The sequence below is a fragment of the Rhincodon typus genome, chromosome 3 (assembly GCF_021869965.1).
Source record: "Rhincodon typus isolate 14 chromosome 3, sRhiTyp1.1, whole genome shotgun sequence".
NCBI lineage: Eukaryota > Metazoa > Chordata > Chondrichthyes > Orectolobiformes > Rhincodontidae > Rhincodon > Rhincodon typus.
The window spans coordinates 93,077,925-93,105,104 of record NC_063334.1 but is presented as its reverse complement, the minus strand read 5'-3'; the positions used below and the strand labels follow the sequence as shown (position 1 = coordinate 93,105,104).

The following is a 27,180-nucleotide window of genomic DNA, read 5'->3' as shown; positions in this document are numbered from 1 at the left end:
CCTCTCCACCTATCTTCTCCTCTATCCATCTTCTATCCGCCTCCCCCCTCTCCCTATTTATTTCAGAACCCCCTTCCCCTCCCCCATTTCTGATGAAGGGTCTAGGCCCGAAACGTCAGCCTTCCTGCTCCTATGATGCTGCTTGGCCTGCTGTGTTCATCCAGCTCTACACCTTGTTGTCTCAGATTCTCCAGCATCTGCAGTTCCTACTATCTCTGTAATTCTACTTTCTTTCCATAGATGCTGCAAGACCTGCTGAGTTTCTCGAGCAATTTTTGTTTTTGTTTCAGGAGATATTTTTAGCCAGGTTTTCCAGTACAATAATTGGCACCTCTGGAGGTACATGATGATGTCAGTTCTGCCACTGATATGTTGACCAGCTTAGCTGGCTTATTAAGACCACAGATCAGTGTTCCTCCTCAGTGACCTGGATAGATCTTTCTCCTTCATCACGAGAAGCGTAAACTTCAGAATGGACAGCCGGAAGTTGTAACATTCAAGCACCTAAAAATGTGTTCGGTTCCAGAATAACTGTGATGATTGTATGAACATATACCAGCAGGCAGCTTGAGCCTACATTATAAAACCATTTCTTCCTGTGGTTTAGTACCTAGCTACAACTAGGAGCAATTTAAGACAAACTACAGATCAAATACTGAAAACAACATTTTTATTGTTAATGTTGGATGCTCGAGGGACTGAAAGACAGAAGTTTATGTATCAACTTGGAATATGATTGCTAAATCGATGAAAATATTTGCTAAAGGGCTCTGAGTATTCCTAAAATTCATCCTCAGATTGTGGCTAGCCTAATCAACTATATCAGCAATCTTTAGATTGACTGCACTCAATGCACTGATCAGAAAAATAGGTGCAAAGCTATACAGGATTTCATACCCACTGCTCTAGTTACCAAAGACAATAATAGGTCATCATGGAATCAGAATCTGTCCAATCTAGCACCAGACTCACTTGAGTAAAGATCCTTAATACTGCAGTAGGGCAGGTCAAAGCCCAGTGGTGTGATGTCTCCTTGAGCATACAAGTTCCTCTGCTTTACAATGATTGGATCCAATGACAGAAATTTGGCCACATGTTCAAGTATTGTCTCAATGACAAATATGTTGGGTTTTGAACCTGTAAAAGCAAAAAGTTTATATTTGTATGTCAACTTGGCTTAGTGGTGGAACTCTAGCCTCTGATAAATTAACGTCATGTAAAAGCATGTAATCTGGGCTTCTATTTCAATGTTGCTTTGTACTGGGTGCAGCCTTTGAGATGAAACTTTCTGCTCAAGTGACAATATTCAAAGAGCAAACAGTTCTTTCTGTGTGCTAGTCAAAGGTCCCCATCATCCACATTCCTAACATCAGATTATCAATTTATTGATCTATTTACTGATGCTGACAAATGATTGAAATATTAATTTCACTTTCATCTCTTTAACAAGAAGTTACATAATAAGATAACAACACAATAAATAGGAATATGAGTAGGCCATTCAGCTCCTCAAATCTGCCCCCTCTTACACAAGAACATGGCCGATCTGCCCCAGATCTCAAATCGTCTTTTGTGCCAGCTCAGCTCATCGTAGCCCTTAACTCCCCAATATTTCAGAAATCTATCTACTATCCATCTCCTATAAGACCATATGACCACAGGGGCAGATGTAGGCCATTATGCCCATCTAGTCTACTCTCCCATTCAATGAGATTATGGCTGATCTGGTAATCCTCAACTTCACTTACCTGCCTTTTCCTTCTACCCTTAATTCCCTTCATGATCAAAAATCTCACTATCTCAGTTTTGAATATCATTTACAAACAATTCCCTAAAGCCCTTTGCAGTAATAAAGTCCACAGATTCACTACTCTGAGAGAAGAAATTCCTCTACATCACTGTTTGAAAAGTGAGCCCTTATTCTGAGATTATGCCCTCTGATCCTTTACTCTGCAGGAAGAGGAAATAATCTCTCTGCGTCTACGCCATCAAGCCCCTGAAGAATCTTATATGTTTCAATAAGGTCACTCTCATTCTTCTAAACTCTAATGGCCCAACCTACTCAACATCTCTCATAATAAAATCCTTCCAGTGAGCCTAATGAACGTTGTCTGGCTTGACCAATGCTAATGTATCTTCCAATAGATAAGGAGCCAAAATTATTCACAGTATTCTAGCTGTGGTCTGGTTCCAGACCTTGTATTGTTTTAGAAGGGCTTCCCTATTTTTATCCTCCATTCTCTTTGAAAGAAAGGCCAAAACTCAATTTTCCTTCTCTATTGACCAATGAAGTTGAATGCCAACTTTTTGTGATTCCTGGACATGAATTCCCCCAATCCCCTTATTCTGTATTTCTGCAGTCTTTCTCCATTTAAATAATATTTAGCTCCTTTGTTCTTCTTGGCAAAGTCCAAAACCTCTCAGTTTCCCACATTATATTTCCATTTTCAAGTTTCTGTCCACTCCCTTAACATGTCTCTATCCCTTTGCAGAGTCCTTGAGTCATCTTCACCACTTGCTTTCCTATCTAGTTTTGTGTCATCCATAACTTGATGACAGCATGTACACTTTCCACATCCAAGTCATTAATATATATTGTAAATAACTGTGGCCCCAGGATTGATCCCTTTTGCACTCCTCTGATTATAGGTTGTCATTCTGAAAATGTTCCCCCATCCCAACTCTGTCTTCTATTAATTAGCCAATCCTCTACTCATACTAATACATGACCCCCTACACCATGGGATAATATCACATTAAGTAGTCTAATGAGTGGTACCTTATCAAATGCCTTTTCGAAATTCAAATGCATTGTATCTACTAGTTCCCCTTTATCTATCCTACTTGTTGCAGTTCAATTCCACTTTCCAATTTAGTCCATACTTACACAAATTTAGTCATCAATGACTGCTTTAGCATTTACCCTAAAGTAACACTGGAAATTAGAGGGAACTGCTGAAACCCTCTTTCTCTCGTAACTTATGGTTGGTTGCCAGCTTAAGCTTGACGCCAGTCTGAATGACAATGCAATATTATAAATAAAACTTGATACAGAAATTATCTTCAATGAGTACTCATTGAGCAATCGAAGAAGCAAGACTTTGGTCTTAAGCTTTCATTTTAAAGATCATATGTAGCCTCAATAAAAACAAAATAATCACCACTGAAATGGGCATTGCCTTTAACAAATCAGGCAATGAATATAGTCTGAGAATGTAACTAGCTGAGAATTTGCCTTGAGTGACATGGACTGGACATGAATAAATCTTTCCCTGAGATTTGCTTATTGCATGAACCTGGTTAGATATTACAGGTTAGCTTAAAACAAATACATTGTCATTCCCAATTCAAGTTTTGTAATCTCCAACTCAAATATTCCTGTGCTGAACAATCTGAAATCAAACACCACAGATGAAAAACCATTATACAAACATTATTCCTTCTCTCTCAATGGCAAAATGCCTGGCCTCACTCGTACTTCCACTTGTTGATGTAATCACAGTGAACTGCTTTATTTAAGACATAGCTTTTAGGTCTTTAACCTACTTAAAACATACATAACCTAAATGCAACAGTGTTCTGTTACCTGGAGATCTGCACCATGTGTGAGCTGCACGGTTCGTCTTAAGTGCGACAGGGATCAGCTGCCAGTTCTTGCACTTGTAAACTGCAAAAAAAAAGGGTTCACACCATGGATATGATAGGAGAAAGATAAGAGTAGTGACTACATCTTGAACAATGTCAGAAATCTGATGGTATAACGTTTCTTTAGTGCGTTTAAATTTACTCAATGCTTTAAATGCAATAAAAACTGGACTTATTATGTTTCTACTTTAGCATATAACAAGAATTTAAACTGACTGGAGCCAATGAGGGGTTTTCATGTTTGACTTACATCTTAACTACAAATGTAGAGGGGAGTTCATTTAAATGGATCTACATCTACAATGGCCGTACTGTTGAATGCCAGTTGATTTAGATGACACAGTCAAATTCAATGGATGCAATTTTAACCCTCCTGTATGTACAGGTGGGCAGTTGAAATCACTCAGATTACTTAACTCTCCATGGGACATTCCATCTCAGCCACCATTTTGTTTTATTCATAGCATGTAGGTGTCAATGGCTAGCCCAATATTTACTATCCATTCTGAATTGCCCTGCTCTCAGTGGGTATGAATCGTCTTCTTGACCTGGGGTCAGCCAACCATCATAGAACATTACATTTCCATTGGTCATGATGCCAGCATTTGGTTTATATTGTTGTGGTGACCTGCAGCCTTGACTCGTTTAGTTTATGACTGTTTTCACTGTCTGTAATTAAAAGCTCCTGTTAGGAATTGTCCAATTGCTTGCCTGTATGTGGTGATCCCTGACTGAATGATGACAAGATGTGGGTGTTCAACTGGAGATAGAGCAGTGGTGACCTAGAGAGGTAACTGTATGACATGGTGTTTAAACAGTGACTAGAATGAGAGAACTCTGCTATCTGTGTCAGGGAGTGTCAGCCATGTGGCTATGTGCCGAAATCTGCTGAATGATGGGTTTTTTTCTGGGAATGGTGCATGGTTAGATTGGGATAGAATTGGATGTGAAGGATACCATAGGAATGGAGTAGGACAATTATGAACTGAGTTTAGTAAGATACAGTGAGAAATCTCGTGTAGAAAAATGCTCCAAGAAACACAACACAACTCACACTCAGCCAAAAAACCCATAAGATTCAGTCTCATATTCCTGGAAGCTGCCAGAATTTATGATGGTGACTGCCTGCGTACAGACAATTCTGAGTACACCATTAAATGCAGTTAGTAGCTGCTCATCATAATACGTTTTACTGAAAAATGACACATTCTCTATAGTGTACAATCCAGAATGAACATGAATGAAGAGCTTAAGATAGAATGTACATTTATTTCCTACTGGAAAATCTGCTAATTATCTTAGCGCTTCAATGTTAAAGGGCAAATTTTGCTCTGCAATACCAGTCAGCTTTATTAAATTATTGCTCATCAAAATCTTATTATTATCAACCTTGTTAGTGAATTAAATGGAGGGTCTAGTAATTGATCTTGGTAACTCAAAAAATTCTCTTTGTTTACAGATCGAGGTACTCAAGGAATCAACAATTATCCCTCGAGGCTCAAACATTGATTACGTGTGGACCCTGCATTTATAAATGAGATACTTTACCATTATCAGAAAATACAAAGTATGCTGAAACTTCATTGTCATTCGGGCTGCTTCCATTATCACAGTAGTACTTAATGATAACACCGTTTAGCATACCATCCTCATTAAACCCCACCTGGAACAAATCAAAAATATTATCTTTTTAAAGCAACGGTTGTTACGATAGATGCATTGCTCTATGACTGGACTGTGTCTACTTAATAGGAAAGTGTAGTTCCAGACCACATAAGTACATCATCCCAATAAATGATCCATAATTGAGGGATCATTTTATAAAGCAATGTCAGGAAATGTTGTGGGAAGTTTGATGTACAGGCCATTGCAGCACTTGTTTAATGTTTATAGGCAGTGATAGAAAGAAAATGAAACTTTGGCATAAAATTTCTAAAGATAAGACTTATAAGTTAAAGGAAATAATGTGGATGTAACAATTAACCTTGATGAAGCATCTGGAGTATTATCTTCAGTTTTCCCTCTGTTTTACAAACTGTTTGAGAGGAGTCCATTGAAGGAGTAGGTAACTAAACCACTAATTTAAATAGCTGAGTAATGTAGAAAACTAAAATAGCACGTATTAATAATAAATAAAATGCACAAAGGATGAGGATAGATCTTGATCATCTTTAATGAGATAATATAGCAAATTTAAATTTTCAACAGTTTTCTGTCAGGCATATTATTCAAAGACTAAGTGGCAGCATTTAAGGACTGGAGTACAAAATGTAAATTGTAAAATTGGGCAACATAATTGATATAAAGACAGATTCACTAAGAAATTTAAATATTTTCTAACCTTGTATTTGAAAATATAGCCATGGCGTTTGCCAACTGCTTTCATGTTAGTGGTCAGATCCATTATGCACTGAACAGGTCTGTAAAAACATGTGATACATAGGAATAACTCGTTATTGAAGTTTACCAATTTGAACCCCACTTCAAACTTACGGTCTTCAAGGGAAAAGTTCCATAACAATGTTTTCTCAATCCCCAAGCTAGTGAAGAACGTTTAGTCTTTTTACCCAATTTCACAATGCAAACTGTTTAGCATTGGTGATGAGTCACTGATCCCAGAAGCTCAGGAGTCACCACTTTCCTTGGAATATTAGATGATCACTGTACTTATTGATTCTACTCACATGTTCCCATTGATCTCTATGTTACATTACCATTGTAACCTTCACATCCATTTCTAAATAGATAATTCCTAAATGGTCATGTCAATCAGATTTCTTTCCCAATATTAATTCAAATAATAGCCAATTTATTTTCTTCAATTAAAGCCAAATACCGAACAAATTACTTTCTTTTCATGGGTTGTATTTAGGTAATGCAAAGTACATATATCACACAATACTTCAGTTGGCCAGCCTTGGGTTTAGGAAAGAGAAAACTAATCTATTTATTAATCAAATTAATCTACAATCTCATAGAAGCAATAAAATAATCACAATTTTTATGTGGAAATTTTGACATAGTAGTCATTACAAAGTATTTCACATATGGAAATAAACAAAGAAATAGATGTTAAACTATGAAGGGAGAAATTAGAAGCAGTCCGTGAAAGCTTAGCTTAAAAAAAATACTAGTGGGCAGTATTTTTAAATGAGGAGTCACCCTTTTACAACAAGATGAGGGTGATTTTTTTTCTCTCAGAGGGTTGTGCAACTTTGGAACTTTGCTTCAGAAGGCAATAGAAGAGGATCATTGAGTTATTTTAAGACAAAGGTAGATACATTCTTATTAGGCAAAGGAATCAAGGGTGACCAGGGTAGTTGGGAATGTGAATTTCAAAAGACAGACTGCCATGACTTAATTGGTTGGCAGAGCAGGCTCAAAGATCTACTTTTGCTCCTATTTTGTGACCTTTTGGCAATGGGAGGAAGTTTTAAGAGGCCAAAGATTCATTCTGTAAAAATGCTGCCGGGGAAACTATATTGACTTGATCTCTCTAGGATCACCAAGACCAAGCTATTATCCAATTAATCTCACTCCAACCCCACAGAGCCGGATTCTTTTTTTATTTTTCAAGTAATCATCTTTTCAAAGTTACTATTGAATCTTCTTCCATTACTCTTTCAAGCGACGCATACCAAAACACAGTAACTTGATGTAATTAACAAAAAAATTTCCTTTCTGGGCTTTTTGACAAATATCTTAAACCTGTAGCCAATCTACACACAAGTAGACACCATTTGTCCTTTTGCATGAAAATCCAAATTGAATTTTGAACATCCTGTAAATTTTCCACTGACTTTTGTCTGCTCCAGAAGAATGATCCAGCTTTTAATATCAATCATTCACATCGAATGTAAAGGAGGTATAAAGAGGGTGCTACATGTTCTATCCAATTCTATCAAGTTTCTATTAACTACAATATGAAGAGCCTAATGTATATTTTGTACAGTATTCATTTGGTTCCTACCTGTTAAGTAAATGTGCTGCCAATGCTGCACCACAAGCCACTAAGTTTGCTCGTGTAACTTTAGCTCCATAAGCTCCACCCAAATGCTTCGCTGTGATGTTAACACTGTATAAAGAGTAACATTTCTAAATTATTAAACCCAATAATTATTTTGGATAATACTGAAGTAAAAGAAAATAAGTATTGCATGCTAGAGACTAAAGCTGCAAATGCCATAAATCTGAATCAATTGTTCAACAAAAATACAGAAAATACACAGTTAGATACTCTTAGGATCCAACTTGACCAAATACTAGACTTGCTCTTGATTTCAGAGGTCAACTAAAGAAATTAAGGCATAACATCCTCTTGATTGCTAAAGATTTCCTGTCTTACAAAGTCTGTGACCTGTATTATCCAGCAATTATAGCTGAAGAGAAGAGATAGTAGTGTTACATTTATTTACAGGTTAATATACTTATAGTGCTTATTATAAAATTTAAATAGTGATGGAATTGTTCAATGAATCCCTACAGTATGGAAACAGGCCATTTGGCCCAACTAGCCCACACCACCCCTCTGAAGAGCATCCCACCCAGACCCATTCCCCTACCCCTGTATTTCCCATGTCTAACCCACCTAACCTCAACATCCCTGGGCACTATGGGTAATTTAGCAAAGCCAATCCATACATCCTACATATCTTTGGATTGTGGGAGGAAACTGGAGCACCCGGAGGAAACCCACGCAGACACGGGGAGAATGTGCAAACTCCACACAGACAGTTGCTCAAGGCTGGAATCAAACCTGGGTCCCTGGTGCTGTGAGGCAGCCGTGCTAACCACTGAGCCACCGTGCCGCCCAATCCTTGCCTGCAAAGATCACTAGCTATCTCATGTTGTCTGCGAATTAAGGTATGAGTATCCTGGTAACTGTAACTGTCCCTTTACTGTCACAGTCCCTTTACTTATTTTCTGTTCAGAAGTGTTTTTGTGAGTTTAATGTCAATTATGCTGTGGAAAATCAAGCATATTATGCCATATTCTACCCAGCGTTTCTGTCATAGCTTGCCTTCTACAATTTCAATGTTGCTGTTAATACAAGCTGTAAAGTAACTGTTGCAAGTTAGTCACAATATGGTAAGAAGGAAAAATCTGTTTACTCTTTGGCAGGTATTCCACATGCACCGGCAATGGCTTGTTGTGCAAAGTCCAACCACTGGCTAGCTGCCTGAACATCCAAACCATCTTCAGTAGGCACACACCGACAAATCTATCCAAAAATAAACAGTTGAAATATGATCTCTGATGATAATTATGTATACTTGAAGACTCTGAACCTCTTGCTGTGCACTAGTTTATCTGCCCACCTTGCTCCTACTCTGACCTTTCTGTTCTTGGCCTGCTGCAGTGTTCTGGCGAAGCTGAGTACCAGCTTGAGGAACAGTATCTCATCTTCGTATTCGAGAGTCTGGAGAACTCAATATTATGTCCAACATTTTTAGATGATAACCTCTAAACACATTCTGTTTCATATGCTCATTTTGTCTCAATTCTTTCTTCATCCATTCACTTTGCATTCATGTTGTTGCTACTTAACATTTATGACACATCTTTTGTTTCTTTACTTTGCCCATTAGCACTCCCTTCCTATTTACTCTTCTTCCCACTTCCTGCTTTCACTTGCTCAAAGCCTACCAATTTGCTTAGGTTGAATGAAATTTTAAAAAAAGACCTGAAATGTTAACTCTGTTTTCTTTCCTCAGGTGCTGCTTATATTTCAGGAGTATGCAGATACATCTAAATCAAATTCAGCAACAGATACCTGACTGTCTATGCACCTCATTTTCAAATCTTATCTCATCTTTACAATATCTGTTGCTCCAATCCCACAGTCTTTAATGCATGTTCAATATCTTATTATTTATCTAGCATTTATCTCACTTGTACATGACATGACCAGGTGAGGAGAGGTGGAACACATGTGCACGTGCGTGCACACACACACACACACACACACACACACACACACACACACACACACACACACACACACACACACCACAATTGTTTACTTGATGTCTTGTGTACTCAAAAGCAGCTAATATTGCAGCTATCTTTGAGTTCTCAGTGCGTGGATATTTTGCCCATTTGCCTTATTGTTGATATTGTCTTTTGAAATGCTAAGAGAAAACAAGAAGAGAGAAAGTCTTTCAGTTCCACTGTTAAAAATCCATCATTCTCCTTCTGGTGCTCTGACAAAGCAGCTGCTCGAAATACAACTCACTCATGTATTCCCATGTCTGAGCTCATTGTTTTCCAAACTGGGCAATTTACAGATGAGACTTTCATCCTAATATGTCGTAAAGGTGTAAGTCAACCAGCAGATACAGATTTGAATTTCAATGTGTTTTGATAACACAGTTAATTTCAGCCCAGATTGCTTCTGGTTTGTTGATGGTTTCATGAGCAGGCTCACTCTAAGGTCAGCTGATGGTTGTCACCATTTTAAGTTGAGTGTTTTTCAATTTTAAAAGCTATTTTATTCCATGAATGTCTCAAGTATTAAAATCAGACAACAGAAGTGAAAATCAATGTCCGTATTTTACTGCAATCGTGTCAAAGCATTTCAGCACTTGTAATGCCATCTGTAGCTGCTTGATTTTAATGAATGCTGCTTCTTGTTCTATGGTCCAATACCACTGCAGGTTCTTGGTTGCGGTTTGGCATAATAGTTCATACTGTCATGACAAATTATGCAAGAATTTTGCCCAATACTTGATGAATCCAACAAATTGTTGCATTGCTTTTACTGCTGTTCGTCACTGCATTGCTGCCACAGCTCTCACTATTTCATCATCTACAAGAAGACCTTTTGCTGTCAGTACATGATCTATGTACTTGATATCAAACACCTTTAATTGTAACAAAAACAGAAGTTGATGGAAAAGCTCAGCAGGTCTGGCAGCATCTGTAATGAAAAAAATCAGAGTTAACGTTTCGGGTCTGGTGACCCTTCCTCAACTTTGGTTTATCTTCCTGATTTACAGCATCTGTGGTTCTTTCGGTTTTATTTTTAATTGTAACCTTTTCCTGTTCAGGTGGCTCAGTGATTAGCACTGCTGCCTCATAGCGCCAGGGACCTGGGTTCAATTCCAGCCGTGGGTGACTGTGTGGAGTTTGTACATTCTCCCCATGTCTGCGTGGGTTTCGTCCGGGTGTTCCAGTTTCCTCCCGCAGTCCAAGGATGTGCAGGTTAGGTGGATTGGCCATGCTAAATTGACCACAGTGTCCAGGGCCAGGGATGTGCATACTGGGTGAATTGGCCATGGGAAGTACAGGGTTTCAGAGATAGGATAGGGGAATGATTCTGGGTGGGATGCTGTTCAGAGAATTCGTGTGGACTTGTTGGGCCAAATGGCCTATTTCCATATGGGAGGAATGCAGTCACACTAGATTTTACTTGTGGTCAGCAATGGCTTCTTCTATTGTGTCGCTGCATCTATAAACTAGGAGATCATCCACTAGAGCTTCCATTCTGCAAAGATCACTAACAAGGTCATGTTGTCTGTGTTGATACTCTCTGGAGTTGTGCAAATGGAAAATGACATGCAAACTATCTATATCTTCTGAAGGGTGTCCAGAATGTGGTTAGAATGCTGCTGCTCTCATTCAGCTCACTTGCCAGTAATCATCCTTCATACACATTTTCATTCAATCATGTTTTCCCATATCTAAATTCATTGTTTTTCAGGCTGGAAATTTTGCAGACGATTCTTTCATCTCATTTTGTGACACTTATTCATAAAAGTAAAAGTCAAACCTGAAGTACAGATCTAACTTTCAATGCCTTAAGACAACAAGGTAATAATTATAATTTCAGCTGAAACTGTTCTTGTTTACTGATGGTAGCATGAGCTGTTTCAACCTGTTGCCATGGCCATTTTAAGTCTCCTCTTAAAAAAAATCTTAATCAAAGAAGGTCCCAGGTATTAAAATCAGATGAAAGAAGTTGTTTTTTCCCACTATCTTAAAAAATTACATGGTACATGGAAAGGTTTAGAAGGATATGGGCCAAATGTAGGCAAATGGGATTGTTCAGTTTAGGAAACCTGGTCAGCATGGACAAATTGGGCCGAAGGGCCTGTTTCCAATCTGTATGACTCTATAACTCTAAAAGTAGTCACTAGCCTCTATTGCCTTCAGGCATGTACCTGTTCTATTCATAGCCCATCACCAATGTCTTTCACAATGCATTCCAGATCAGTCAGGAACTCAATATTGAAACTGCAAAATGAATGGGATGGTAATTGTAATAGACCTGGAGATAAAGGCAAGTAAAAAATTTGGATATGGTGTCTGCTGGATTTTTAATCATAACGTCAATCCTGAAATAAGAATTAAATTTATCAACAATTTAGACACTATGTACTTTGTGCTGTCATGAACTTTTTAATTAATTACAGTTCTACATATTAAATGTAAAAAAAAAAAGGTTACCTGTGTTTCCATGTGGAAATGGTACTGTTCACCTGCTCTAACTTCCCCTTCAATTTGGTAAGGAGATTCTGAAATAGCACCTACAGGGTCTCCAACAAGTAATTCCGTTCCTGGTGATGGATAAAAGGATTCTTTCTCAATAGCGTCATCAAGGGTCACTATTGGTGTTTCTTCATCTTTGTAGGTGACCTTTATAACATCTACCATCTCCAGAGCGTAATGCTGTGAAACTTAATATGAAAATGGATATGATTAACACGAGACAACAAGGTGCAGGGCTGGATGAACACAGCAGGCCAAGCAGCATCATAGGAGCAGAGAACACGCATGTCTTGGCAGCTACTGAAGCAAAAGTGAAAATCAACACCTTTTATTTAAAAAATCCTAAAATGTGGAATTGATAAATTGATCAACACTGCTAGACCAATCATTGTGGATTTTTTTTAACCAAATACTTGAATGCTACACAATTTCCCACTATATCTAACACCTAAAAAGATGCAACTGTGGTATCCTTTTGGTAAGATAGCCACACAATGCAATACAGATTTATACAGCAGAGCGCAAATGTGGGTTATCGCATTATTTATTTGTGTATTACTGAAGAAAGACATAATTTGTTGAAGCTTGTCCTCATGAGGACAATTGACCAGAAATGTCATAGTTAAAGGAAAATGATATTTATACTGCATGTGAGGAGAGTGCTGATTTGTTGGGAAGGGGACCTGATTGGTAGAGGTGCTGCTATGTAGAATGCACGAAGTCTGAAACACTTAATCGCTGAATCAACAGTTTTACTTGGGTATTCTCAGCCAGCACATAATTGTTGATCTAGTAAGAAAGACATGAGTATCTCTCCAGGGCCAACTCACCCAATTATGCTCCCTTCTCGCCAGGTCCAAGAAATGGAAAATCACACAATATGTGATTTCCCAGGACAGCAAACAAAATGGAAAAGTTGTAAATAAGGCAGACTGGTCTGATTTGTCTTATATACTTCAAAATGGAGGACCAGTACATTCATTTCGAAGTATTCCTTTTTTTTACTGGTTTTTCTCCCTAAAAATAACCTTTCTCTTACTTACCATCTTTTATGTGCTGCTTTATGGGCCCTTGTCTTCTGCTTCTCTAGCCAAAATTTTTCAGGGCCTCAAAGATGCAAAGCGGAGACGAAGGAAGCATAAATTAGATCAGATGATGGGTGGGTGGAGGATATGAAGAATATTCATGAAATATTATTCTTACTATTTGGTAACTGGGGGTCTAACATGGACAGAACAATATATTGCTTTAAGTTTGAGTTCTATTCCTATATTTTGTTGGGGGAAATATAGTTATGTTTCATTTTAGATTCTGAACAATGTAAGGTTTTCTGGAAATTTATTTACGTACGTTAAATGAAGCCAGTCAAGCAATGGACTGGTCACATCATTCACATCTGATGCAAGACGTCCAAAATAAACTCTCTGAGCCTCGTTTGCACGTAATTACCCAGACAGCAGAAGAAATGCCTCAAAAGATCTTCGAGGCCTCCTTGAAAGAAATGTGACATCCCCACTGATTCGAAGGAATGTCAAGCCCAAGACCTCTCAAAAATGAAGAAGAAACAAACACACCGTTTGGAGCATCTCCCCCAGGCCCCGACAGGCACAAACAGTGGAAGGAGTGGGTGAAAACACAAGCTTCCCACCTGCTTCCTCCAGCAAACTCCATCGACCTCACCTGTGGCAAGGTTTGTGGATCCAGTATTTAGACATGTCAGGACCTACAATACCAGAATGGAAGACAGACATCCTCAAACCTGAGGGACTGCGGAAGAGAAATACTTGATGATACAATGTCATGTGTAGTGAAAAATAATCCTCCAGTATCCACATGTTCATTTTGGGTCAACTCTTATCCGCTTCTTTTTCCATTTTCCCACAATTCTTTTTCATTTTGTCTCCCATTGTTTCACACTGAAAGTTGATAACTCCTCTTATCAGTTAACAAAGTGAACCAGGGTCTCCATCCACAGACCGAGTTACTTAGACAGTTTAACCCTTTCACAGTGTTTTGCAACTCACAGAACACTTGGCCTTTTAAAAAAAATGCCAGTGGTCTTTAAGCTAATCAATCATTCCCAATTTCTCATCTCGCCTATAGACACACAGTAAAAGTATTGTTTGCAAACCTGACCAACAGTAACAGGCTGGCAGCACCAGTCTTAAATGGTCCATAATCACATGAATAGACAAGCCCAGCACACTCACTGGTTCCCCTGTGTTTGAGGTTGCAGGCTTGCTTGCCGAGCCGATGTGTTTGTTTGCAGACGTTTCATCACGCTGCTAGGTTACATCATCAGCGTGCCTACAGTGAAGCCTCTTCACCATTTGGGCACTGATGATGTTATGTAGCTGGGTGACAAAATGTCTGCGATCAAACATCAATTGGCGAGCAAGTCTGCAACCTTATGTACAACCCAAGCTACAAATCTTCTCATCTATGTTTGTTTTCAGGCACAAGTAGATGTCTAGGAATTGAATTTGATAAAGTTTGGATTTATACTTTTTTCCCAAATGCAATACCTGCGACGCATAATGCGATTGGCTGCCCAGCATACAGAACAGGACCACTGCTCAAAATTTCTTCAACCTCAAAGGGTGGAGGCATAAATGTATTGAATCCAGGTATGTCCTTTGCTAAGATTACCTATGATTTGAAATAGAAGAGATTAATTAATTCAAAGATTAATATATATGTTTTGGCATTATTTTGCTCATATAGACAATGCCAGATAGATTGCATTGGAAAACAATGCACTCACAAATGTTAGTAACTACTTACCTTGACAGCACCGTGCCATTTCTCAGCTCTTGTAATGTCAATAGTATCGATAGTTGCATTTCCCACTTGGCTCAGACAAAATACTGAAAATAACTCATTATGAAGAGGGTCTATGTCATTGACGTACTCTATTTCACCGCAAGTCTGGAAGTGAGACAAAGGAATACATGATTAAAATTGGTCCATCATTCAATGCTACCACAATGCTTTTCACAGTTATAAGAGTATCTTCTGATGCATTGACCATACATTCAGAAATATTGATCACTGATTGATCTGGTAATGACCATGCTGAATTTCCTACGACTTTCCTCAATTACCTATTATTACCTTCTGGTATTACCTTACCTAAGAGGTCACTTATTGAGTAAGGCAAGGGAGGAAATAGCAGAGGTGCTTGCAAAAATGTTTATTTCCTCTCTGGCCTCAGAGTGGTGCAAGAAGTCTGGGGGAGAGCAAATGTGGTACGATATTCAAGAAGGGAGCAAGGAACAAACCAGGAGACGACGGGCCAGTCAGTCCAACATCAATGGTGGGCAAACTATTGGAATAATTCTGAGAGACAGAATTAAACTGTATTTGGAAAGGCAGGGGCCAAACATAGACAGTCAACATGTTTTTTTTAAGAGGAGGTCATGTCTGAGCAACTTGCTAGAATTTTTCAAACATATAGTCTATTTGGACAGTAAGGCATTTGATAAAGTCCCGCATGGGAGACTGATAGCATAGGTAAGAACCTATGGAATCCAAAGAAATTTGGCAAATTGGATCAACAGTTGGCTGAATGACAGGAAGCAGAGGGTCAAGGAGGGCTTTTCTTACTTGAAGTTTGTGTCCAATGAGGTCTACAGGGGTCAGCTTTGGGATCCTTGCAGTCTGTGGTTTGTATAAATGATTTAGATTTGAATGCAGGAAGGTTGATCAGTAAATTTGCAGATGATCCAAAAATTGGTGGGATGTTAATTAGTGAGGAGGATAGCCTTAGTTTGCTAAATGATATAGATGGGCTGGTCAGATGCAGATGGGTTGATCAATGGCAAATGGAACTGAATCTGGATAAATGTGAAGTGATGTACTTGGGTAGGACAAACAAGACAATGTAATACATGATGAATGGTAAGAAACTGGGAAGCACTGAAAATCAGAGGGTCCTTGGTGAGCATGTTCAACAAATTTTTAAGGTATCAGGAGAGGTGGATAAAGTGGTTAAGAAGACATATAGTAGTCTTATCTTTATTAACTGAGCACTGAGTTTAAGAGCAGGGAGATTATGCATGAACTGCATAAGATGTTTGTTAGGCCACAGCTAGAGTATTGTGTGTGGTTCTGGAATCCATATCATAGGAGAGATGAAATAGCACTGCGTGCAGATGAAATTTACCAGGATGTTGCCTGGACTGGTGAGTTTCAGTTATTAAGAGAGATTATACCAACTAGGATTGCTTTCCTTACAACACAAGAGATTGAGAGGGGGTGTGATAGAAACGTGTAAAATTATGAGGGGCATAGTGTGATGATGCTGTGGCTTTAAGAGGTTATTTTGTCCTTTTTTTTGAAGAGAGGTTGTAAGGCAGAGGTAGCGAGCAGTCTACCAAAACCACGAGAATAAACAACTTGTGAGCCTTGAGATTTTTAAGTTGGAACAATATTAGCAGCCTGGCTGTGTGTGGCCAGCTCTCACAGACCAGGATTTCGAGTTTTTTGGCAGCACAGTCATGATGGGCTGAATGGCCTCTTCTGTTCTGTATGATTCTATGATTCCATCATGAACAAATCTTCTAGATCATGTTTGACATGTTTTAATAGTGAATGTGGTGTTTTCATAGGTATGGAAAGACATGCAGGTTTACAGCCTTCTTAAACCCATAAATAATCTGACACTTTTGAAAGTGACTCTTGAACTCTTGCTGATTAACTTCTTTCATTTTCTGACAAGTTTTTCTGCTTATAGGGGATAATTCTTTATATTGTAGAACACACAATACTTCTAATATCTGCTTTCCTTTGTACTTTCCTGTATCCTTCCTTTGATTATAACTTAAATTATTCCTAGACCATGTAACTGGATTTCTGTCAGTTTTAGGTTAGGAAAATTTGGGTTATGAGCAGAAGCAGGCCACTTAGCCCCCTGTATAGTAGAGTAAACTATTCAACAAGATCATGGCTGATCTTATTACTCAACATTTTTACCGAACCCCAATAGCCTTTCACCATGTACCACCAGGAATCTACCTACCACTACATTAAAAATATTCAAAGACTGATTCCGCCATATTTTGTGGAAGAGAGCTCCAAAGACTCTCAGCATTCTGTGAGGAAAAAAAAACTCCTCATCTCTGCCCTCAATGGGCAGCCCCCAATTTTTAAACAGTGACCCTTAAGTTCCACATTCTACCACAAGAAGAAACATCCTTCTCACATGCATCTTGTGAAGACGTCTAAGAATCTTGTTTTTCAATCAAGTCATTTCTTAGTCTTCCAAACTCCAGTGGATTCAAGACTCGCCTACCAAATCTTTCCTCAGAAGACATCATGCCTATTCCAGGTATTAATCGAGTAAATTACTTTCAATACATTTACACCCTTCCTTAAGTTAAGTGACCGATACCAAATACAGTATCCCAGATATGTACTCACCAATCACCTGAATAACTCAAACATAACCTCACTACTTTTGTACTCAGTTCCCCTTGCAATAAATAATAACTTTATATTACCTTTCCTAATTACTTGCTGTATTTGCATACTAACATTTTGTGATTCATGCAAACATAAAAACATAGAAACATAGAAAATAGGAGCAGGAGTAGGCCATTCATCCTTCAAGCTTGGTCTGCCATTTAATATGGCAATGGGTCAATATCCTGTTCAATGGCCTGTTCCTGCTTTTCCCTCATATCCTTCCATCCCTTTAGCCCCATATGCCCAATTCAACTCCTCCTTGAAAGAATACAATACTTTGGCCTCAGCCACTTCCTGTGGTAGGGAATTCCACAGGCTGAACTCCTTTTTGAGTGAAGAAATTTATCCCAATCTCAATCTTATATCGTTTACCCTGTATCCTGAGATTGTGACCCCTAATTCAGGACACCCTGGTCATTAGGAAAACTCTTCCTGTGTTTAACCTGTTGAGTCCTGTTAGGATTTTATAGATTTCTATGAGATTCCACTTAATCTTCTGAATGCCAGCAAATATTATCCTAATGAATTCAACCTCTCTTCATACAGTCCTGCCATTCCTAGAATCAGTGTGATAGAACTTTGTTGCACTCCCTTCACAGCAAGAACAGCTGTCCTCAGATAAGAAGACCAGAACTGCACACAATACTCTAGGTGTGGTCTCACTAAGACTTGTTTAGTTATAGCAAGTCATCCCTTCTCCTGTACTCAAATCCTCTCGCTATCAAGGCCAACATACTATTTGCCTTCTTGACCACCTGCTGCACCTGCATGCTGACCTTCGTGATTTGTGTACAAAGACTTCCAGGGATCATCGCACATTCCACGCTCTCAGTCTATAGCCATACTCCTAAAGTGGATAACCTCACATTTCTCTCCAATATACTCCATCTACCGTGAATTTGACCACTCACTCAGCTTGTCCAAATTACACTGAAGCAGCTCTGTGTCCTCCTCACAGTTTACTGTCCCATCCTGCTTTATGTCATGTGTAAATTTGGAGATATTACATTTAATTCCCTCATCTAAATAATTAATATGTGTTATGAATAGCTAAGGTCCTAGGGCTGATCCCTGTGGTGTGCCACTAGACACTGCCTGTCATTCCGAAAAAGGACGGTGTATTCCTAGTTTTCATTTCCAGTTCTCTGTCCATGTCAGAACACCACCTCCAATCTCATACACTTTAATTTTACATGTTAATCTCTAACTTGGAGCTTTGTAAAGTCCAGGTAAATGACATGCACTGGCTTCCCCTCATCAACACTATGAGGACACCCAGACATCACTATATCTCAGAGCCCTGCAATCCTGTTCCATGTAGATAAAATACTTGCATTTATTCTTCCTGCCAAATGGAACCAGTCGTGATCGCAGCTGATGTTTCTACTGGACAAGTCAAATCCCCAACTAAAATCTGTTGTTCACGCAAACATGTGTGCAATGCTGCATGTTTGGTTTTAACAATAAAACAGAAGTTCATTACACAAAAGAATTGAACATAAAATAGAACAAACCAAACTACTCATAAATAACATAATTTGAAAGATTTCAAAAAATATGGTGAATCAAAATCTATCTATTTTAATGCTTTTACTTTGACACGTCTTTCCAAAATTTTCAACTTTCTTGCAATGAATGCAATCTACACTGTAGGACACCTGTGAGACTTTTTGCCAAAAGTTTTCTTTCAGGGTTTTATCTTGCATCTTGCATTTCCCTTCCAGTTGTCTCTTATTTTCTGGGGTTTCTTTTACTGTTTTATGTTTAAGGAAATGTATGGTCACTGGAATTTTTCTGAACTAAGGATTTTCTTCATAGGATTGCTTTCTTATGCTTCTGGACCTGTGTTTTTCTAACTGACCATATTGCTTACTCTTGGACAAAGTCTTTCTTATTCTGCAAGAATTCTCCTGAAGAAGGTAATTAGTTCAGACCAGTTAGGAAATGGGCTACCTCAGTGTAAAGATTTTAGTTAGAAACTTACAAACCAAGATTACATGGTTAGAACATTGAGAAGTTTTTGAAACTAAGAAAGTTTGCTCTTAGTTGTGTGAATAATCAAGGAAAATATATCAAGCTCTCAAGATCAGGATCTGAAAGTCAAACTTATAAATGTGACAGTTATTTCACTACTGTAAAGTGACAATATTGAAATAAGATGGAATACAGTTTTTCCATGTGTTTTGAAATATGTTATATGTTCTATCTTATGTTTAATTATTTTGTGTACTAAACTTCGGTTTTATAGCTAAAACCAAATCTACAGCATTGCATGCTTATGGTTGAGTGAAAGACAACTGTGTTAATCTAAAAAACACATGATACGTATTCTGCAACACTGCCAACAGTGTGGTCTCTTAATAATTCTGATCTTAACTTTCTATATCCACATCATTCATCCAGCCTGCACAGGTCATTAATAAATGTATTTACTGGTTCACCAGTGTTGAATTTGGTCCTTTCTAAAGCCTTGTTGAATCTCAAGTTGAAATAATTATCAAAGGTTTTTAAAACTTATTCAAATTTATCTCATGTCTCATTGATGCTTTGTCTTGCAAAAAAACATCATCTGCCATTGCTGCTATGGAATAGCGTAAATGTTGATTTCTGACTTGCTGTCTATATCATTGAAGCAATTAACTACCTTAAAAATCTTTTCCTTCAAAGTGCACAGTTCTGGGTATGATTTGGTCCTTCCCTTTGTCCATGCCATTCTGGTGAAGTAAATTCAAGTTCCATGGCTATTCCTAATCTTGCTAAATAGTTTGCTGCTCTATTCTAGTAAAGGGAGCCTCCCAACACTGCTCAGCTTCAAACTGACTCTCATTACCATCAGTTTTCTCCCTTTGAAGTATCTTTTTGCTGGATCAGATGTTTGAATTTTTAAACTTGCAAAATGCTTGCATGCTGTTTTACTTTGATCTAATTTGTAGCCTTTACACTCTCTTTTCCTGGGGTATCAGATATTTGTAACCATTTTTCAGTTTCTCTTCTCTTTTCTGTGGAATGGCTTCAACAGTGCATGACAGTTGCTTTAAGTCTATGGATTTCAATCCCATGCCTCCAGAAATTAGCCTGGGGTTCTGGACTATCCATTCAGTGAAAATGCTACCTAATGTTACCTGATTTTGTGCAGCATACATACATCAAGTGGGACAAAACAGAAGCCAAACCAAAATCTTAGATAACAAGGTGTAGAGCTGGATGAACACAGCAGGCCAAGCAGCATCAGAGGAGCAGGAAAACTGACGTTTCAGGCCTGGACCCTTCTTCAGAAATCCTCACAAACCAAAATCTTACCTGCTTGTAGGCACTTAATTTTGGCATCGGCTTTGTCAAAGGATAGTTCCTTGGTCTGCAGCTGAATATTTGTTTTCCTGTGGATACAGGACGTTTCAAAGAACATATTGCACTCCGATTGCAAGGTGAAACATGACTTTCATCCAGTAGAGACAGGAAAAACTGATCAAAGAAAGTTTAGAGTGGATTTATTAATCAGTAAGCTAGAAGCAAATGTTAGCAATGCAATTACATTCTTTTAGATTTTTGGGGTTAAAATTGGTCTATGCCAGCAGTACTGAATTTTTTCAGAACAACTGTACAAAATCTTATTGGAGACTTGTTCCTTAATCTCACTCTTACTTAGCTTGAAATTAAAATTTTTTACCAATACTTTCCAATTCAATGGAAAATAAAAATTAGTGCTGTGAAAAATCACATGTCGATTCACAATGGTATGTGGTGTCTACAATGCTGGTAGAGACGAATTTAGCCTTCATAATGTTTGAAATCCACCCGCTAAAAACTGATCAATGATCAGGAACAGATAAAAATGTAATAATCAAATCACTGGGAACTTGAAAACAGTAAATTATCATATTAGCCTTTCACTTTGAAGTTTACATTGAATGCTACTCAATGTAATCCTGGTTAGCTGAATGGAGGCAATTTGTCCTCTACTAAAGTAGACATTTTATCAAATCTCACTGTGTAGTAATTAGAATTGAAAATGTTCATCAATATTCCATTTCCCTAAAGTTTGGTGCTTTCAAGACTAAGGCAACCAAGATTGGCTGATTCAGGAGAGGCCAAGTTCAAACCTGGAATTCATCTTGTTTGTATGAACAGTGCTATGCCCTGTGGTGTGTTTAAAGAATGAGTCATTCATCTTTCTTCCTACTCACCTCTGCTTTTCCTCCTCCCACAAATTACTTCCATTTTTACAACAAGGTATGTTTTTAAAAGTGTTCTTAAGAGTTGCTCACCTTATAGAAAAGCCCAAATGCTAGTGATTTCCTGTATTCTGCTTTTGCAAGCAGTGGACTATTGTCATCAGGAATTACCTCCTTATCAAGTGTTGCCAAGGCACCTACAACCATCAAATTTAGTAATTAATGACCAGACAAATTTAACCTCAATATACACAATACTTATATTCTGCCTTGTAACTAATATGTAACTATGTATCAAAATATAATTTAGCAATTAAAGATCTATAATGATCAATCTCCTGCAGTATAAAGGGAAAGATAAAGATAGAGGGAGTGGGAAAGGGGGAGAAATTGAGCCAAGGGAAGAGGAATAGGCAGAAAGGAAAAAGGTGCAGGAGGCAGCAGCATGGGGAGAAGGAGAAGGAAAGGTAGAACAAAAACAAGGAAGACAAGAGGCATGTAGCAGATGTTGGGAGGCCAATAGAATAAATAAAGAGGGAGTAAGAGAGAGAGGAAAATGCTTGAGAAGAGCAGGGGAAGGAGATGTGATGTGAGGGGAATGACAATTATGGGTGGGAGGATGAGGAGTGTGGGGAACGTGCTCAGGAAAGAAGCCACAAGGTTAGAGGGGGTAGAAGAAAGATTAGGAAAGGACAGAGAAGAATCGCAAGGAGAGAGGACAGGCTGGGAACAAGTGAGAGGAAGAAACAAAAGGGTGAGATGGGGAATTTAGGGAAGGGGAATTTAGGGAAAGAGAGGGGAGGGATAGACAGAGGATCATTGGGTTTTTTTATATCAATGAAGAATGAGGGCACGTCATTTTGATTTTACCTCATGAAAAGCTTGTTCTGAGATGGCTGAAGACAATGAGTTGTACGTCAATAGATAGAGCAGGGCTATTATAGCCAATTTGTCACTTAGACAGAATGGTGCTGGAGCCAAGACATATCATAATTAATAATTTCCCCCTCAATTGAACATAAAGGCACTTTTGTGGAGGATGAATGAGCTCATGAGCAAGGAGCACTTACAGTTATTTATGTTAGGTTGACACATTTTTCATAAGAGCCATGTTTCTGGCATTGATTGGTCAGGTTTAACAACAATTTGTGCTAAATCTGAGCAGTTCTATGTGGACACTTGTTCACTGAGAACATTGTTGAAATATTTCATTTTGGACTTTGGGATGAGAAAGGGCACATACATCCTCACACCCCAAACTAAGTTTCAAAATTGCATAAGAGAGCATCATCCAATCCTCCCAATCATGGCTTCCAAAACAAATTCCTGCCCTCTTTAATTTTCAGCTTTGATACACACGATAATAGGCAGCAATTTTCATAGACAGGAGATGCCATTTACAACCAACTCCAAAAGAGGTCCGCACAAGGATTTGGTCATTTCTAAAGTGCCAATTGCTTCTGTTCCGACATCACTTAGATTTGGTGTTTTATTTTCTTCATTCTTTCATGGGATGTAAGCATTGCTGAACTTTACAACTGTTTTGTGAGGTACAAAATGCACCAGGCATAGAGCCAATATGATGTAACTGACATTTCGATTTTCAATTGCCATAAATGCCAAAACAGAATCATATACTTACCTTGCAAAGTCTCATTGGAAGTGATATCTTTGCCTTTGAGGAATTCTTCTGTGGCGTTAGCGTGAATGAAATTGTCACTGATTCCAGTGTATACCATTGAGAAAGATTTCACCAACTTAACACCAGATGAAATTTCAAACTCCATCCGAAACCCGGCACTCACATAAGGTTGGGAATTCTATATCACAGAAATGGGAAGGCAGTACAAGAGACATAATAAATTATTTGCACGGAAACGTTTCTAAATTTCATTTGTGTGCCATCAGGGAAGGTCATAAGTGATAAAAGTCAGCATCTCTCTTGGACAAAAGGAACAGTTAGGTAATGTATCCAACCGTGGTTGCTGGCAGTTCATTTAGTTTTGAGGGAAGATTCTTTATATCTGATCTCTGCACTTTTACTAGCCTATTTTATTGGTAAATATCAAAAAAAGCCTTTATTTACAGAAAGTCTGTAACATAGCGGCCTTTATTTACAGAAGGACTGTAACATAATGGTTATGTTTCAGGTTTTTTGCTATGAAACACGTTGCCTCTTAGCTTTTCTCCCATCAGAAGAACATATGCTTATTTTTAAGGGATCCACTTTGAGCAAGCCTGATTTCTCACAGGACTGCAATGCTAAAGAAACAGGCATTAGTGATGACATCTACAGTGTGGAGCAGGCCACTTGGCCCATCAAGTCCACACTGATCCTCCGAACAGCATTCCAACCCTGCATTTCCCATGGCTAATCAATCTAACCTGCACATCTGTTAACACTACAGGGCAATTTAGCATGGCCAATCCACCTAACCTGCAATTCTTTGGACTGTGGGAAGAAACTAGAGCACCTAGAGGTAATCCACCATGGGCAGAATGTGCAAACTCCACACAGATAGTTGTCTGATGGTGGAATCAAACCTTGGTCCCTGGAGCTGTGAGGCAGTAGTGCTAACCACTGTGCCATTCAGCAGGACTGGATTTTCCACAGGCTAGACAGACAATATACCAGCATAGACAGGAGTTGCAAGGGGCTATTGCAGAAGTTATGGTGAATTATTGTGTTGTTTTGTAGTTGTGTTGTGTTGCTCCTTTAACACTTGTGAAGCCTTGGTATATTGTTTTTTTTTTAAGTTGGAATAATAGAAGCAGCCTGAGTGGGTGTGGTCAAATTCCCTCAAAACCAAGATTTTATTTTAGGTTTCAGCAGCTGCTGTGGAGTCTTGAAGAAGTGGAAGCTATATTTTTCCCTCTCTCAGTTATAGTCAAAAGCTGGGGGTTCTCTGCCTGCTGCAGGAGTTGCATGTGAAACAAACTATTTTCTGAATTTGTCTTTTGCCAAGTGTGTGTTGATGGGATGTTACTATGTTGAAATATAGTAATAGTTATTGTTAATTCGTAATAGTTATTATATCTTTAATTCTGTTAAGTTTTCCAATAGAATTAAGTTATTACAATTCCTTCTTTGTTGTATTTTAACTATAGTGGATGAATTAAGTGTGTTTTGCTCTAAATCTGGTAGTTTGACCAATTGAATTGCATCCGAATGCAACATCTTACATTTACCTCTAAAATAAGAGAAAGGTTAGGGTCTAGACTATCTTCTGAATATTTTGAGGGGGTTTGGTCTGGTCCATAACAATAAAGAGGAATTTGCATTCAGCGGGACTGAGTGTCCCATTGTCATTTCCGTTGCAGGTGTTCCATACGGCTACACTCCTTTCTTTAGCCTCTGTGGCAGTTTGATGCAAGTAGGTGGTTTCTTGACCTTTTCAGGAATGTTTTAGAGTCAACCACATTGCTGTGGATCTGAAGTCACACACTGAGGATAACAGAGTTTCCTATGCTAAAAGACCTTAGAGTACAGATGTGTTTTTACAATTGACAATGGTTCATGGTCACCACTAAACTAGCTTCTAATTTCAGATTTTTATGAATTCAATTCAAATTTCACCATCTGCCATTGTGGTGTTTGAATTGCTGCTCCCAGAGCATTAGCCCTGGGTTACTAGTCCAGTTCCAATACCACTACATAACTGTTTCCCCTAATTCCGTGTTCTTGGAAAAATGTACCATTTTACATAATTTAATTTATATATTTTAAATAGGGCTGGAGCGCACTATATCTTAAGATCTGATCATTTTATTATATTACACTCTCTGCTGCTCTCTTTGTTGGGTAGGTGTAATTAAAGTTAGTTCAATAATGACTGCCTACAGCTGCTCATAAGATTTTCTTGGTGCAATGCCCAACACAGTTCTTCATGTTCTCAAGATCCTGATCAAATTGGTGACCAAGTTTACTTACCCTCCCTAGTATATGTGAAAGTGATATAAGATAGGGGAATTAGGGACAGTCAATAAATACTGATATAACCAGTAATGTCCATTCATTCATGGGACATGGAAACCAGAGCCTAGGTGAGCATTCATTGGCCATCCCTAATTGGTCAGAGGGCAGTTAAGAGGTAATCACATTAGTGTGGGTCTGGGGTCATGTATAGTGCAGGCCAGGGAAGGATGACAGATTTCTTTTGCTAAAGGACATGAGTGAACCGGATGGGGTTTTTGTGACAGTCAACTGCACATGGTCAATATTAGGCTAGCCTGTTATTCCTGATTTGTATTAAATCAAGTTTCACCAGCTTTTACAGTGGGATTTGACCCCAGAACATTGGTCTGGATGATTCATTCAGTGACAGTACCACTACGACACTGCCTCACAATTACCATGCTGACTTACGTTGCATACATTTCATAAAGGGGGAATTAAAGAGAAAATCTCTTTCCCATATCCCAATGTAGACTGGGTAAGGGATTAGTTATAAACTACATGATACATTATTTGCTTAGAATTAAACACATGAGTTTGAGTGAACATTACATTCCTTTCAATCCCAAGGAGTAAACTAATGGCTGCTGAGCAATTACGTAAAACCCAAGTTCCTTTCCAGCACACCTTGTTCTTTCCTACTGAGTCTGAAATAGAATACACCCATTTCTGTAACAGTCTCAAAAGACATCTGATTATTTTCATAGTGCACTTATGCAGGAATAATAGATACCACTCGTAAACAAATTGCTGAACTTCAATCCACCAAACTATATTCCTATGGCCCAAGAGTACGAGAAGTGATTGGCTGGTATAGTTAGAAAATGCTTGAGCTTTATTTGCAATGGTTTAAATGTAATTCATATGATAGCCAACCAACCCTTCCTGTCTCTGCTACAAATATTAATTTATGCTGGGACACTACTATCCTCTTCTTTATCAAGAGGCTGTAATGAAATATTCCATTTTATTTTACTCAAATCCATCAGACGTAAGCTGGTTTCTACCGTTGACTACTTTGTAAATTTGGCACGCAGGTACCAGTGAACCAAAATAGATATCCATTTACCTGTGTTTGGGGCATAACTTTATAGCTGTTCATCACTTCATTCTCTTTCAGCTTTGGGATTTCCACATACAGAAGAACCTTAACAATGACAAAATGTTTAAAAATTAGATTCTTCATCTGTAGAGACAATGTCCGTCTGTATGCTTTAGTTTATAGTTTTAACTACTAACTGATAGGAGTTTGAATGAATCAAATATGAATTAAATTCTTTAAAGCATGAATAATAAGAATGGAGAAACATGGCAACTTTTCTTGATCTTGATCTATACTTCCTTGGTTAGAGTTTCTGAATATTCCTATGTGGACATGTACCTAAAAATATAAGATATAAAAGCAGAAGACCATTCCTTCCTTTGAATCAGCTCCACTGTTCAGTAACACCA

The 27,180-nt window shown here is 38.3% G+C and overlaps 1 protein-coding gene across 1 annotated transcript in view; it reads right to left on the bottom strand.

Moving 5' to 3' along the window:
- Positions 1–27,180, bottom strand: part of LOC109936268 (xanthine dehydrogenase-like) — a 116,350-nt gene that overhangs the window by 40,275 nt on the left and 48,895 nt on the right. Inside the window, exons 10-22 of the mRNA XM_048595100.1 lie at positions 26,798–26,875; positions 23,416–23,593; positions 21,867–21,970; positions 20,902–21,063; positions 14,920–15,063; positions 14,661–14,784; positions 12,094–12,323; positions 8,757–8,866; positions 7,616–7,720; positions 5,987–6,065; positions 5,194–5,308; positions 3,587–3,667; positions 973–1,137 (exon numbers count right to left, since the gene is read on the bottom strand). Coding sequence (XP_048451057.1) covers positions 973–1,137; positions 3,587–3,667; positions 5,194–5,308; positions 5,987–6,065; positions 7,616–7,720; positions 8,757–8,866; positions 12,094–12,323; positions 14,661–14,784; positions 14,920–15,063; positions 20,902–21,063; positions 21,867–21,970; positions 23,416–23,593; positions 26,798–26,875 — 1,675 coding nt within the window. The remainder of the gene's footprint in view (positions 1–972; positions 1,138–3,586; positions 3,668–5,193; positions 5,309–5,986; positions 6,066–7,615; positions 7,721–8,756; positions 8,867–12,093; positions 12,324–14,660; positions 14,785–14,919; positions 15,064–20,901; positions 21,064–21,866; positions 21,971–23,415; positions 23,594–26,797; positions 26,876–27,180) is intronic.